Source organism: Tachyglossus aculeatus, chromosome 10 (assembly GCF_015852505.1).
Source record: "Tachyglossus aculeatus isolate mTacAcu1 chromosome 10, mTacAcu1.pri, whole genome shotgun sequence".
Lineage (NCBI taxonomy): Eukaryota > Metazoa > Chordata > Mammalia > Monotremata > Tachyglossidae > Tachyglossus > Tachyglossus aculeatus.
In genome coordinates, this window is record NC_052075.1 from 3354008 (window position 1) to 3367807 (window position 13800).

The 13800-nt window shown below is 42.9% G+C and overlaps 1 protein-coding gene across 3 annotated transcripts in view; it reads left to right on the forward strand.

The window, feature by feature from the left end:
• The first annotated feature begins 7844 nt into the window (after positions 1-7844).
• EFCAB7 (EF-hand calcium binding domain 7) overlaps positions 7845-13800 on the forward strand; it is a 48641-nt gene continuing 42685 nt past the window's right edge. For 2 of the 3 annotated variants that reach the window (XM_038752593.1, XM_038752595.1), the window contains exon 1: positions 7845-7913. In XM_038752593.1, coding sequence (XP_038608521.1) covers positions 7879-7913 — 35 coding nt within the window. In that variant the 5' untranslated portion in view covers positions 7845-7878. Of the gene's footprint in view, positions 7914-12490; positions 12505-13800 lie in introns of those variants that run through there. The other variant, XM_038752594.1, reaches the window with a different exon arrangement.

The following is a 13800-nucleotide window of genomic DNA, read 5'->3' on the forward strand; positions in this document are numbered from 1 at the left end:
CAGCAAATAGTATTTTTTAATCGTATTTATTGAGTGCTTACTGTGTGCAGAGCACTGTACTAAGCGCTTGGGAAGGACAATTCAGCAACAAAGAGAGACCCTCCCTTGCCCACAACGGGCTCACAGTCTAGAAGGGGGGAGACAGACAGCAAAACATGTAACAGACAACATTCGTTCATTCAATCATATTTACTGAGCACTTACTGTATGCAGAGCACTGTACTAAGCGCTTAGGAAGGACAATTCAGCAATAAAGAGAGACCCTCCCTGCCCACAACGGGCTCACAGTCTAGAAGGGGGGAGACAGACAGCAAAACATGTAACAGGCATCATTCATTCATTCAGTTGTATTTATTGAGTGCTTACTGTGTGCAGAGCACTGTACTAAGCGCTTGGGAAGGACAATTCAGCAACAGAGACCCTCCCTGCCCACAGCAGGCTCACAGTCTAGAAGGGGGGAGACAGACAGCAAAACATGTAACAGGCATCATTCATTCATTTAATCGTATTTATTGAGCGCTTACTATGTACAGAGCACTGTACTAAGCGCTTGGGAAGTACAGTTGGCAACATATAGAGACGGCCCCTACCCAACCGAACAATTAGGGTAGGGTTGTCCCTACCCAACAATTAAACGAAACCAGCTCTTTGGAAATTTATAACCACCGAGAGATGTGGACCTGTTTCTTTTGTATTCCTCTTCGGCTTTCTATTGATCAAATAGATAATATTTAATAATAATATAATAATACAATATATCATTAACTATATTAAATTAATAATTAATATATAATTAATATATTAATCAATCAATCAATCGTATTTATTGAGCGCTTACTATGTGCAGAGCACTGTACTAAGCGCTTGGGAAGTACAAATTGGCAACACATAGAGACAGTCCCTACCCAACAGTGGGCTCACAGTCTAAAAGGGGGAGACAGAGAACAGAACCAAACATACCAACAAAATAAAATAAATAGGATAGAAATGCACAAGTAAAATAAATAAATAAATATTAGTTAATTAAAATATTAATTAATATATTGATTAAATATATAATATACTATATCATTAATGTTATAATATTATTATAACAGATTTATCAAGCGCTTAGTACAGTGCTCTGCACACAGTAAGCGCTCAATAAATACGACCGATGATGAAATAATGTACAAACGTATCAAAAACCATATCTAAAATCAAATTTCCTTTATTGCTCAAAAAAAAAAAATCTGACTTTCCCTATCAAGACAGAGCCAAAATAGGAGTCCTTGTTACGAGGCAAGACGTGTTTACAAGGTGCTGAGGAGTCTAAAGTTTCTTTATTCAAAGGTTAAGAGAGAAGTAGAAATTGGAGAAAGAGGTATAATGGAGGTAAAGTGGATATACTTAGGAATATAGATCCCAGGTGGAGGTGGACGCTCCCTGGGTCAGGCAAAATGATCAAGAACCGTAAGGCCATTTCAGTCGGAAATAGATACTCCCGACTGCAAACATTAATACATTTTTCAGCATTATTATCACCCGTTTCTGCCAGCTACTAGATAGAGCACCAATAGAGAAGCAGATTTATGGCGCTTCAAAATATCATTTAACCATCCAGAAAGTCCAAATGAATCTAGCGAAATTAAATCTAAAAATAAAGCAGGTGGAGGAGCAGGTGTGGTGATTCCGCTTCGGTATTAGTGTTTCCAATGCCATATATTCACCACATTTTCGTTTTTTTTTTAATCTTCAATTACTTTCTAAAGATCCTCTTTTCCAACTTTAGCCACCTCTAATGTATGTTTTTAGATGTTTCACATTTCGCCCGTATCTGGAAGTTAAATGATATTCGAGGACAGCGACATGGCTTGCAAAAGGTTTGTTAAAACTTCCTCAGAGCTGTGTGGAAACCCAGAAAACCAATGTGAGTTACAACAAAATTCCCCGAGCGCCACACAAAAGAGAAACCACACGATATTATTGTATACTTGCGTGTTAACTATTCTTTTTTCCTGGCATGGTCTTAATCGATCAGTGGCAATTTATTGAGCGCTTACTGTGCGCATAACCCTGTGCTGAGCTCTTGGGAGAGTATAATACGACAGAATTTGTACAAAATTCCCCGAGCACCACACCACACGATATTATTGTATACTTGCGTGTTAACTATTCTTTTTTCCTGGCCTGGTCTTAATCGATCAGTGGCAATTTATTGAGCACTTACTGTGCGCATAACCCTGTGCTGAGCTCTTGGGAGAGTATAATATGACAGTTTGTACAAAATTCCCCTAGCACCACACAAAAGAGAAACCACACGATATTATTGTATATTTGCATGTTAACTATTCTTTTTTCCTGGCATGGTCTTAATCGATCAGTGGCAATTTATTGAGCGCTTACTGTGCGCATAACCCTGTGCTGAGCTCTTGGGAGAGTATAATACGACAGAGTTGGTACAAAATTCCCCGAGCGCCACACAAAAAAGAAACCACACGATATTATTGTATATTTGCGTGTTAACTATTCTTTTTTCCTGGCATGGTCTTAATCGATCAGTGGCAATTTATTGAGCGCTTACTGTGCGCATAACCCTGTGCTGAGCTCTTGGGAGAGTATAATACGACAGAGTTTGTACAAAATTCCCTGAGCGCCACACAAAAAAGAAACCACACGATATTACTGTATATTTGCGTGTTAACTATTCTTTTTTCCTGGCATGGTCTTAATCGATCAGTGGCAATTTATTGAGCACTTATTGCGCCCATAACGCTGTGCTGAGTTCTTGGGAGAGTATAATACAACAGAGTTGGTACAAAATCCCCCAAGCGCCACACAAAAAAGAAACCACACAATATTATTGTATACTTGCGTGTTAACTATTCTTTTTTCCTGGCCTGGTCTTAATCGATCAGTGGCAATTTATTGAGTGCTTAATGTGCGCATAACCCTGTGCTGAGCTCTTGGGCGAGTATAATACGACCGAGTTGGTACATACGTTCCCTGTCCATAATGAGCTTAATGATCTAGAGGGAAGAACTGTGACTTCTGCTTTTGGTGTATTTATTCTTTCATTCAATCGTATTTATTGAGCCTTTATTGTGCGCAGAGCACTGTATTAAGCACCGGGGAGAGTACAATGCTGGCAATTCCCTGCCCACAACAAGTTTACAGTCTAGAGGGGGAGAAAGACATCAATCTACACTCACTCCCTTAGTGACCTCATTCGCTCCCACGGCTTCAACTATCATCTCTACGCCGATGACACCCAGATCTCCATCTCTGCCCCTGCTCTCTCCCCCTCCCTCCAGGCTCGCATCTCCTCCTGCCTTCAGGACATCTCCATCTCCATCTGGATGTCCGCCCGCCACCTAAAGCTCAACATGTCGAAGACTGAGCTCCTTGTCTTCCCTCCCAAACCTTGTCCTCTCCCTGACTTTCCCATCTCTGTTGACGGCACTACCGTCCTTCCCGTCTCACAAGCCCGCAACCTTGGTGTCATCCTCGACTCCGCTCTCTCATTCACCCCTCACATCCAAGCCGTCACCAAAACCTGCCGGTCTCAGCTCCGCAACATTGCCAAGATCCGCCCTTTCCTCTCCATCCAAACCGCTACCCTGCTCATTCAAGCTCTCATCCTATCCCGTCTGGACTACTGCACTAGCCTTCTCTCTGATCTCCCATCCTCCTGTCTCTCTCCACTTCAATCCATACTTCATGCTGCTGCCCGGATTATCTTTGTCCAGAAACGCTCTGGGCATATCACTCCCCTCCTCAAAAACCTCCAATGGCTACCGATCAATCTGCGCATCAAGCAGAAACTCCTCACCCTGGGCTTCAAGGCTGTCCATCACCTCGCCCCCTCCTACCTCACCTCCCTTCTCTCCTTCTACTGCCCAGCCCGCACCCTCCGCTCCTCCACCACTAATCTCCTCACTGTACCTCGCTCTCGCCTGTCCCGCCATCGACCCCCGGCCCACGTCATCCCCCGGGCCTGGAATGCCCTCCCTCTGCCCATCCGCCAAGCTAGCTCTCTTCCTCCCTTCAAGGCCCTGCTGAGAGCTCACCTCCTCCAGGAGGCCTTCCCGGACTGAGCCCCTTCCTTCCTCTCCCTCTCGTCATCCCCCCATCTTACCTCCTTCTCTTCCCACAGCACTTGTATATATGTATATATGTTTGTACATATTTATTACTCTATTTATTTTACTTGTACATATCTATTCTATTTATTTTATTTGTTAGTATGTTTGGTTTTGTTCTGTCTCCCCCTTTTAGACTGTGAGCCCACTGTTGGGTAGGGACTGTCTCTATATGTTGCCAACTTGGACTTCCCAAGCACTTAATACAGTGCTCTGCACACAGTAAGCACTCAATAAATACAATTGATTGATTCCCACACTGAGCCCCTTCCTTCCTCTCCCCCTCGCCCCCCTCTCCATCCCCCCCATCTTACCTCCTTCCCTTCCCCACAGCACCTGTATATATGGATATGTTTGTACATATTTTTTACTCTATTTATTTATTTATTTTACTTGTACCTATCTATTCTATTTATTTTATTTTGTTAGTATGTTTGGTTTTGTTCTCTGTCTCCCCCTTTTAGACTGTGAGCCCACTGGTGGGTAGGGACTGTCTCTAGATGTTGCCAACTTGGACTTCCCAAGCGCTTATGTATTGCACTCTCTCGAGCGCTTAGCACAGCGCTCTGCACAGAAAGTGGTCACTAAGTACCCTTGCCTGTATTGCACAATCCCGAGCGCTTAGCACAGTGCTCTGCACAGAAAGAGCTAAGTACCCCTGCCTGTACTACACTCTCCCGAGCGCTCAGCACAGTGCTCTGCACAGAAAGAGCTCACTAAGTAACCCTGCCTGTAGTGCAATGTCCCGAGCGCTCAGCACAGTGCTCTGCACAGAAAGAGCTCACTAAGTAGCCCTGCCTGTAGTGCACTCTCCCGAGCGCTCAGCACAGTGCTCTGCACAGAAAGAGCTCACTAAGTAGGCCTGCCTGTATTGCACTCTCCAAAGCGCTTAGCACAGTGAGCTCAGTAAGTACCACTAAATGTATTGCACTCCCCAAAGCGCGTAGCACAGTGCTCTGCACAGAAAGAGCTCATTAAGTGCCACTGATTGCATTGCACTCTCCCGAGCGCTTAGCACAGTGCTCTGCACAGAAAGAGCTCAGTAAGTGCCACTGATGGTACTGCACTCTCCCGAGCTTTAAGCACAGTGCTCTGCACAGAGCTAAGTCCAAGTATATGAGAAGCAGCGTGGCTCAGTGGAAGGAGCCCGGGCTTTGGAGTCAGTGGTCCTGGGTTCAAATCCCGGCTCCACCCACTGTCATCTGCGTGACTTTGGGCAAGTCACTTCCCTTCTCTGGGCCTCAGTTGCCTCATCTGTAAAATGGGGATGAAGACTGTGAGCCCCACGTGGGACAACCTGATCCCCTTGTAACCTTCCCAGCGCTTAGAACAGTGCTTTGCACATAGTAAGCGCTTAACAAATACCATCATTATTATTATTGTTATTACAGAGCTTATAACAGTCCTTGGCACATAGTAAGTGCTTAACAAATACCATCATTTTTATTATTATTATTACAGCGCTTAGAACAGTGCTTGGCACATAGTAAGCGCTTAACAAATACCATCATTATTATTATTATTATTACAGCGCTTAGAACAGTGCTTTGCACGTAGTAAGCGCTTAACAAATACCATTATTATTATTATTATAGCGCTTAGAACAGTGCTTTGCACATAGTAAGCGCTCAACAAATACCATTATTATTATTATTATTATTACAGCGCTTAGAACAGTGCTTGGCACATAGCAAGCGCTTAACAAATACCATCATCATTATTATTATTATTATTACAGCGCTTAGAACAGTGCTTGGCACATAGCAAGCGCTTAACAAATACCATCATCATTATTATTATTATTATTACAGCGCTTAGAACAGTGCTTGGCACACAGTAAGCGCTTAACAAACACCATCATCATTATTATTGTTATTACAGCGCTTAGAACAGTGCTTGGCACACAGTAAGCGCTTAACAAACACCATCATCATTATTATTGTTATTACAGCGCTTAGAACAGTGCTTTGCACATAGTAAGTGCTGTTATTACAGCGCTTAGAACAGTGCTTTGCAAATAGTAAGCGCTTAAAAAATACCATTATTATTATTATTATTATTACAGCGCTTAGAACAGTGCTTTGCACATAGTAAGCGCTTAACAAATACCATCATCATTATTATTGTTATTACATCGCTAAGAACAGTGCTTGGCACATAGTAAGCGCTTAACAAATACCATCATTATTATTATTACAGCGCTTAGAACAGTGCTTTGCACATACTAAGCGCTTAATACCATCATTATTATTATTGTTATTACAGCGCTTAGAACAGTCCTTGGCACATAGTAAGCGCTTAACAAATACCATCATTATTATTATTGTTATTACAGCGCTTAGAACAGTGCTTGGCACATAGTAAGCGCTTAACAAATACCATCATCATTATTATTATTATTACAGCGCTTAGAACAGTCCTTGGCACATAGTAAGCGCTTAACAAATACCATCATTATTATTATCATTACAGCGCTTAGAACAGTGCTTGGCACATAGTAAGCGCTGAACAAATACCATCATCATTATTATTGTTATTACAGTGCTTAGAACAGCGCTTGGCACATAGTAAGCGCTTAACAAATACCATCATTATTATTATTGTTATTACAGCGCTTAGAACAGCGCTTGGCACATAGTAAGCGCTTAACAAATACCATTATTATTATTATTATTATTACAGCAATTAGAACAGTGCTTTGCACATAGTAAGCGCTTAACAAATACCATTATTATTATTATTATTACAGCGCTTAGAACAGTGCTTTGCACATAGTAAGCGCTTAACAAATACCATTATTATTATTATTATTACAGCGCTTAGAACAGTGCTTTGCACGTAGTAAGCGCTTAACAAATGCCATTATTATTATTATTACACTGATTGTAGTGCACTCTCCCGAGCGCTTAGCACAGTGCTCTGCACACAAAAGAGCTCAGTAAGTCCCCCTGATTGCATTGCACTCTCCCGAGCGCTTAGCACAGTGCTCTGCACACAAAAGAGCTCAGTAAGTCCCCCTGATTGCATTGCACTCTCCCGAGCGCTTAGCACAGTGCTGTGCACACAAAGAGCTCAGTAAGTCCCCCTGATTGCATTGCACTCTCCCGAGCGCTTAGCACAGTGCCGTGCTCCCGGGAGGCGCTCAAACAGTAGGGCGCAGCGTGCTCCATCAGCGCTTTGCACAGAGTGAGCGCTTAATAAACGCCATCATCCTCCTCATCATTACTAATATAATTAAAAATCACCCTCCTCATTATTATTAATATGATTAAAATCACAAAAAGAGCGGGAAGGAGCGCTCAGCCCAGCGCTCCGCACCCAGTAGGCGCCCAATAAATACGATTGAATGAATGAATGAAGGGAGGAGGACGCGAAACGTACGGCATGGCACCCCTCGCGGTCCGTCCTCCGCCGGCCGGTGCGTCGCCCAAAGCCGTCCGGGCGGGAAACGCGTTCTCTGGCGCCGTTTCCGTTCCGCCCCCCTCTCCCGGTCCCCGGACCCCCCGGCGCCCCCCGGCCCCACATTTTCCCCGCCACGACCCCTTTCCCTTTCCTCCCTTCGCCCTCCCCGCCGGGCCTGGCGGCGTCTTTCGGGAGATCCGCCGGGGGGAACCTGAAGACGATGGGGGGAACGCGTTTCCCGCCCGGACGGTTTAGAGCCGGGACTCCGGACCCGACTTCCGGTGGCCGGCGTTGCCGGGGTAACGGGGGTCGCGCGCCGCGGCCTGGGCGTTGGCGGGAAATCGGGGCTCGCGCCATGGCGGCGGTCGACGCTTCGGCCTCAGGGGCGAGGTAGGACGACACCCCCGACTTCATCCGCCGCCATCTGCCCGACCCCGACCCCCAATCGGCTACAGGCACCCCTACAAATACGCGCCGGAGACCCGAGCTCCCGATGGCCGCCAATTTATCTGCCTACCCCGCTATATTATAGCCATAATTACCGTCTTTGGGAAGCGCTGGCCACGTGGCATGCATTCGTTCATTCATTCATTCACTCATTCATTCATTCATATTTACTGAGCACATACTGCGCTTGGCACACAGTTGGGCCACAGATCATAATCATGATGGCATTTCTTAATTCGTTCATTCATTCATCCATATTTACTGAGCACTTACTGTGCTTGGCACATAGTTGGGCAACAGATCATAATCATAATGGCATTTCTTAATTTGGTCATTCATTCATTCGTATTTACTGATACTGTGCTTGGCACATAGTTGGGCAACAGATCATAATCATCATGGCATTTCTTAATTCGTTCATTCATTCATTCGTATTTACTGAGCACTTACTGTGCTTGGCACATAGTTGGGCAACAGATCATAATCATAATGGCATATCTTAATTCATTCATTCATTCACTCATTCATATTTACTGGCACTTTCTGTGCTTGGCACATAGTTGGGCAACAGATCATAATCATAATGGCATTTCTTAATTGGTTCATTCATTCATTCATATTTACTGAGCACTTACTGTGCTTGGCACATAGTTGGGCAACAGATCATAATCATAGTGGCATTTCTTAATTCGTTCATTCATTCACTCATTCATTCATTCATATTTACTGAGCACTTACTGGGCTTGGCACATAGTTGGGCAACAGATAATCATAATGGCATTTCTTAATTTGTTCATTCATTCATATTTACTGAGCACTTACTGTGCTTGGCACATAGTTGGGCAACAGATCATAATCATCATGGCATTTCTTAATTCGTTCATTCATTCATTCACTCATTCATATTTACTGGCACTTTCTGTGCTTGGCACATAGTTGGGCAACAGATCACAATCATAATGGCATTTCTTAATTGGTTCATTCATTCATTCATATTTACTGAGCACTTACTGTGCTTGGCACATAGTTGGGCAACAGATCATAATCATAGTGGCATTTTTTAATTCGTTCATTCATTCACTCATTCATTCATTCATATTTACTGAGCACTTACTGAGCTTGGCACATAGTTGGGCAACAGATAATCATAATGGCATTTCTTAATTTGTTCATTCATTCGTATTTACTGAGCACTTACTGTGCTTGGCACATAGTTGGGCAACAGATAATAATCATAATGGCATTTCTTAATTTGTTCATTCATTCATTCACTCATTCATTCATTCATTCATATTTCCTGAGCACTTACTGTGCTTGGCACATAGTTGGGCAACAGATAATAATCATAATGGCATTTCTTAATTCGTTCATTCATTCATATTTACTGAGCACTTACTGTGCTTGGCACATAGTTGGGCAACAGATCATAATCATAGTGGCATTTCTTAATTCGTTCATTCATTCACTCATTCATTCATTCATTCATATTTACTGAGCACTTACTGAGCTTGGCACATAGTTGGGCAACAGATAATCATAATGGCATTTCTTAATTTGTTCATTCATTCATATTTACTGAGCACTTACTGTGCTTGGCACATAGTTGGGCAACAGATCATAATCATCATGGCATTTCTTAATTCGTTCATTCATTCATTCACTCATTCATTCATTCATTCATTCATTCATTCGTATTTCCTGAGCACTTACTGTGCTTGGCACATAGTTGGGCAACAGGTCATAATCATAATGGCGTTTCTTAATTTGTTCATTCATTCATTCGTATTTACTGAGCACTTACTGTGCTTGGCACATAGTTGGGCAACAGATAATAATCATAATGGCATTTCTTAATTCGTTCATTCATTCATTCATATTTACTGAGCACTTACTGTGCTTGGCACATAGTTGGGCAACAGATCATAATCATAATGGCATTTCTTAATTTATTCATTCATTCACTCATTCATTCATTCGTATTTACTGAGCACTTACTGTGCTTGGCACATAGTTGGGCAACAGATAATCAAAATGGCATTTCTTAATTCGCTCATTCATTCATTCGTATTTACTGAGCACTTACTGTGCTTGGCACATAGTTGGGCAACAGATAATAATCATAATGGCATTTCTTCATTCATTCGTATTTACTGAGCACTTACTGAGCTTGGCACATAGTTGGGCAACAGATCATAATCATAATGGCATTTCTTAATTCGTTCATTCATTCATTCATTCAATCGTATTTACTGAGCACTTACTGTGCTTGGCACATAGTAAGCACTTAAATGCCATTATTATTCATTCATTCATTCAGTCGCATTTTTTGAGCACTTACTGTGTGGAGAGCACTGTACTAAGCGCTTGGGAAGTCCAAGTTGGCAATATTATTATTATTATTATTATTATTCGAAGTACCTTACTGAACGCTTGGGAAGTACAAGTTGGGCAACAGATAATAATAATAATGCTTAGTACAGTGCTCTGCACACAGTAAGCGCTCAATAAATACGACTGACTGACTGAATGAATAATAATGGCATTTCTTAATTTGTTCATTCATTCATTCATTCATCTATCGTATTTACTGAGCACTTACTGTGCTTGGCACATAGTAAGCACTTAACAAATGCCATTATTATTATTATTATTATTATTATTCGAAGTACCTTGCTGAGCGCTTGGGAAGTACAAGTTGGGCAACAGATAATAATAATAATGGCATTTCTTAATTCGTTCATTCATTCATTCATTCATTCAGTCGTATTTACTGATCACTTACTGTGCTGGGCACATGGGAAGCACTTAACAAATGCCATTATTATTATTATTATTATTATTCGAAGTACCTTACTGAGCGCTTGGGAAGTACAAGTTGGGCAACAGATAATAATACTAGCATTTCTTAATTCGTTCATTCATTCAGTCGCTTTTATTGAGCGGTTATTGTGTGCAGAGCGCTCAGTGGAAAGAACCCGGGCTTGGCAGGCAGAGGTCATGGGTTCTAATCCCGACACCACCACTTGTCAGCTGTGTGACTTTGGGCAAGTCACTTCACTTCTCTGTGCCTCAGTTCCCTCATCTGTAAAATGGGGATGAAGACTGTGAGCCCCGCACGGGACAACCTGATTACCTTGTATCCCCCCAAGCAGTTAGAACAATGCTTTGCACATAGTAAGCGCTTAACAAATGCCATCATTATTATTATTATTATTGTTATTATTATTCTGCACATAATCAGTGCTCGATAAATACCACTGATTTGTTGATTGATTAAAACAGGTCAAGTGAACAACTGGGGGCCCGGGCGGTTGCAACGCCGCTTTGGGTGCCCCTTCAACTTGTTATTCTCTTGGGTGGAAGGGGAGACTGGAGACTCTAAGCTCTCTGTGGGCAGGGCATGTGCTTATCGTTGAATTGTACTCTCCCAAGCGCTTAGTACAGTGCTCTGCACTTAGCAAGCACTCAGTAAATACGATTGAAGGAATAACAGTAAGCTCGTTGAAGACTGGGAATGTGCCTTTTATATTGTGATGTTATACTCTCCGAAATGCATAGTATAGTGCTGTGCACCCGTTAAGCTCTCAATAAATAATAATTGTAGTATTCATTAGGCATTAACTCTGGGCCAGGCACTGTACTAAGTACAGTGCTCTCTACACAGTAATCGCTCAATAAATAATGATAATGATGGCATTTAGACTGTGAGCCCACTGTTGGGTAGGGACTGTCTCTATATGTTGCCAACTTGTACTTCCCAAGCGCTTAGTACAGTGCTCTGCACACAGTAAGCGCTCAATAAATACAATTGATTGATTGATTGATTAAGCGCTTACTATGTGCAAAGCACTGTTCCAAGCGCTGGGGATGTTACAAGGTTCATTCATTCAATCGTATTTATTGAGCGCTTACTGTGTGCAGAGCACTGTACTAAGCGCTTGGGATGTCCAAGTCGGCAACATCTAGAGACGGTCCCTACCCAACAGCGGGCTCACGGTCTAGAAGGGGGAAACAGACAACAAAACAAAACAGATTAACAAAATAAAATAAATAGAATAAATATGTACAAATAAAATAGAGTAATACAAGGTTGTCCCACGGGGGGCCCACAGTCTTCATCCCCATTTTACAGACGAGGGAACCGAGGCCCAGAGAAGTGAAGTGACTTGCCCAAAGTCACGCAGCTGACAATTGGCGGAGCCGATAACCGTGGTATTCGTTAAGTGCTTACTAAGTGCTAGACGCTGTACTTAAACACGGGGGGTAGATACAAGCTAATTAGGTTACGATTGACACGCTCCCCTCCCCACAGCACTTGTGTATATTTGTACATATTTATTACTCTATTTTATTAATGATGTGTGTATAGCTATAATTCTATTTATCTGTTTTGATGGTATCGACGCCTGTCTAATTGTTTTGCTTTGTTGTCCGTCTCCCCCTTCTAGACCGTGAGCCCGTTGTTGGGTAGGGACCGTCTCTATCTGTTGCCGAATTGGACTTTCCAAGCGCTTAGTACAGTGCTCCTCACACAGTAAGCACTCAATAAATACAATTGAATGAATGAATGACCATTTTATTAGGTTTTCCCCAGGGCGTTGGTCCAAGCTAGAATTTGAAATGAAGGTTTTCAGCCTAGGGGGATGGACTTTATTGCCCTTATCATTATTTTTTTAATGATCCACACTCTCGTCTCCAGAAAAGCAGAATTTTGTTATATTGCCGCCGTTGCGATTTTACACGGAAGGAGGCCCGTTCCTAGGCTGGGGAGAGGTATTTAGCCCTAAAAAGAGTAGGGGCTGGGGAAGGAGAGGGGATAGAGGGGCTGCAGGTTTATGATGTTTTCCATCTTAATGCGTCGTTTCCATCAATTCTGGTGGAGCCTCAGGAATCTCATGGGGCCAAAAGGCCTGGGGCTAAGCGAGTGGGAAGGAGTCGGTTTGAGGAGGAACCTTAGAAAGTCTCTTGTTTTCTAAAAAGGACGATTTCTAAAATACGGTTGATAAAAAGGAGTTCCCATCAGCGACCCTAATTTTCCCTTTTTCCCTCAGGGTAGGTTCTAGGTTCGTTCCCCACCCCACCACGTTGGTGAGCGCGGGAGCGCGTGTGCTGAAAACATTTTTGCTTAATTATAGTGACACCGATTTGCAGCAACCAGACTGCGACACCGCATCCCGCTGGGGTCCTTCCAAATCTGGTGTAATATGAAAGTGTCAGGAAAGCGGCCTGGGTATTATAAATAGGGCACTTCACCCATGAGGAGCGATATTATCTTTCTTTCCCATGTGTAAAAGAGCTATATAATTCAAGAAGGTGCGAGTGATTTAGGCCTCCTGAGAAAGACTCCAGTGAGTCCTGAAGGGGACCTCTCTCCCCGTGCCGTCTTGTAGTCGAACGGGAAATATTCCATTTATTCGGACTGGGATCTATTTTCAAAAATCAGAGTAGGGTAAAATAGCGCGGGGAACTCTTCGAGCAACTGCACAAGCGCTTAGTACAGGGCTCTGCACAGAGGTAGCGTTTAATAAATACGATTGACTGAACAATACGATTTAGCGTCCCGGCGTGGAGCCCTTCTTAGTACCCCTAATCAGGGCTGATTATGAACAGCGTCGCTGCTCAAGTTTACCGACTTTTGCAAGGAGCAAATATCTGGCTTTGAGTGATGATTCGTTTGCTCCATCATATAATAGCAACAATAATAATAATGATGGTATTTGTTGAACGCTTACTATGTGCCAAGCACTTTTCTAAGCACCAGGGTAGAGACGAGGGTAATCGGTTTGGCCCCCGTGCGGCTCACAATCTTAATCCCCATTTTACAGATGAG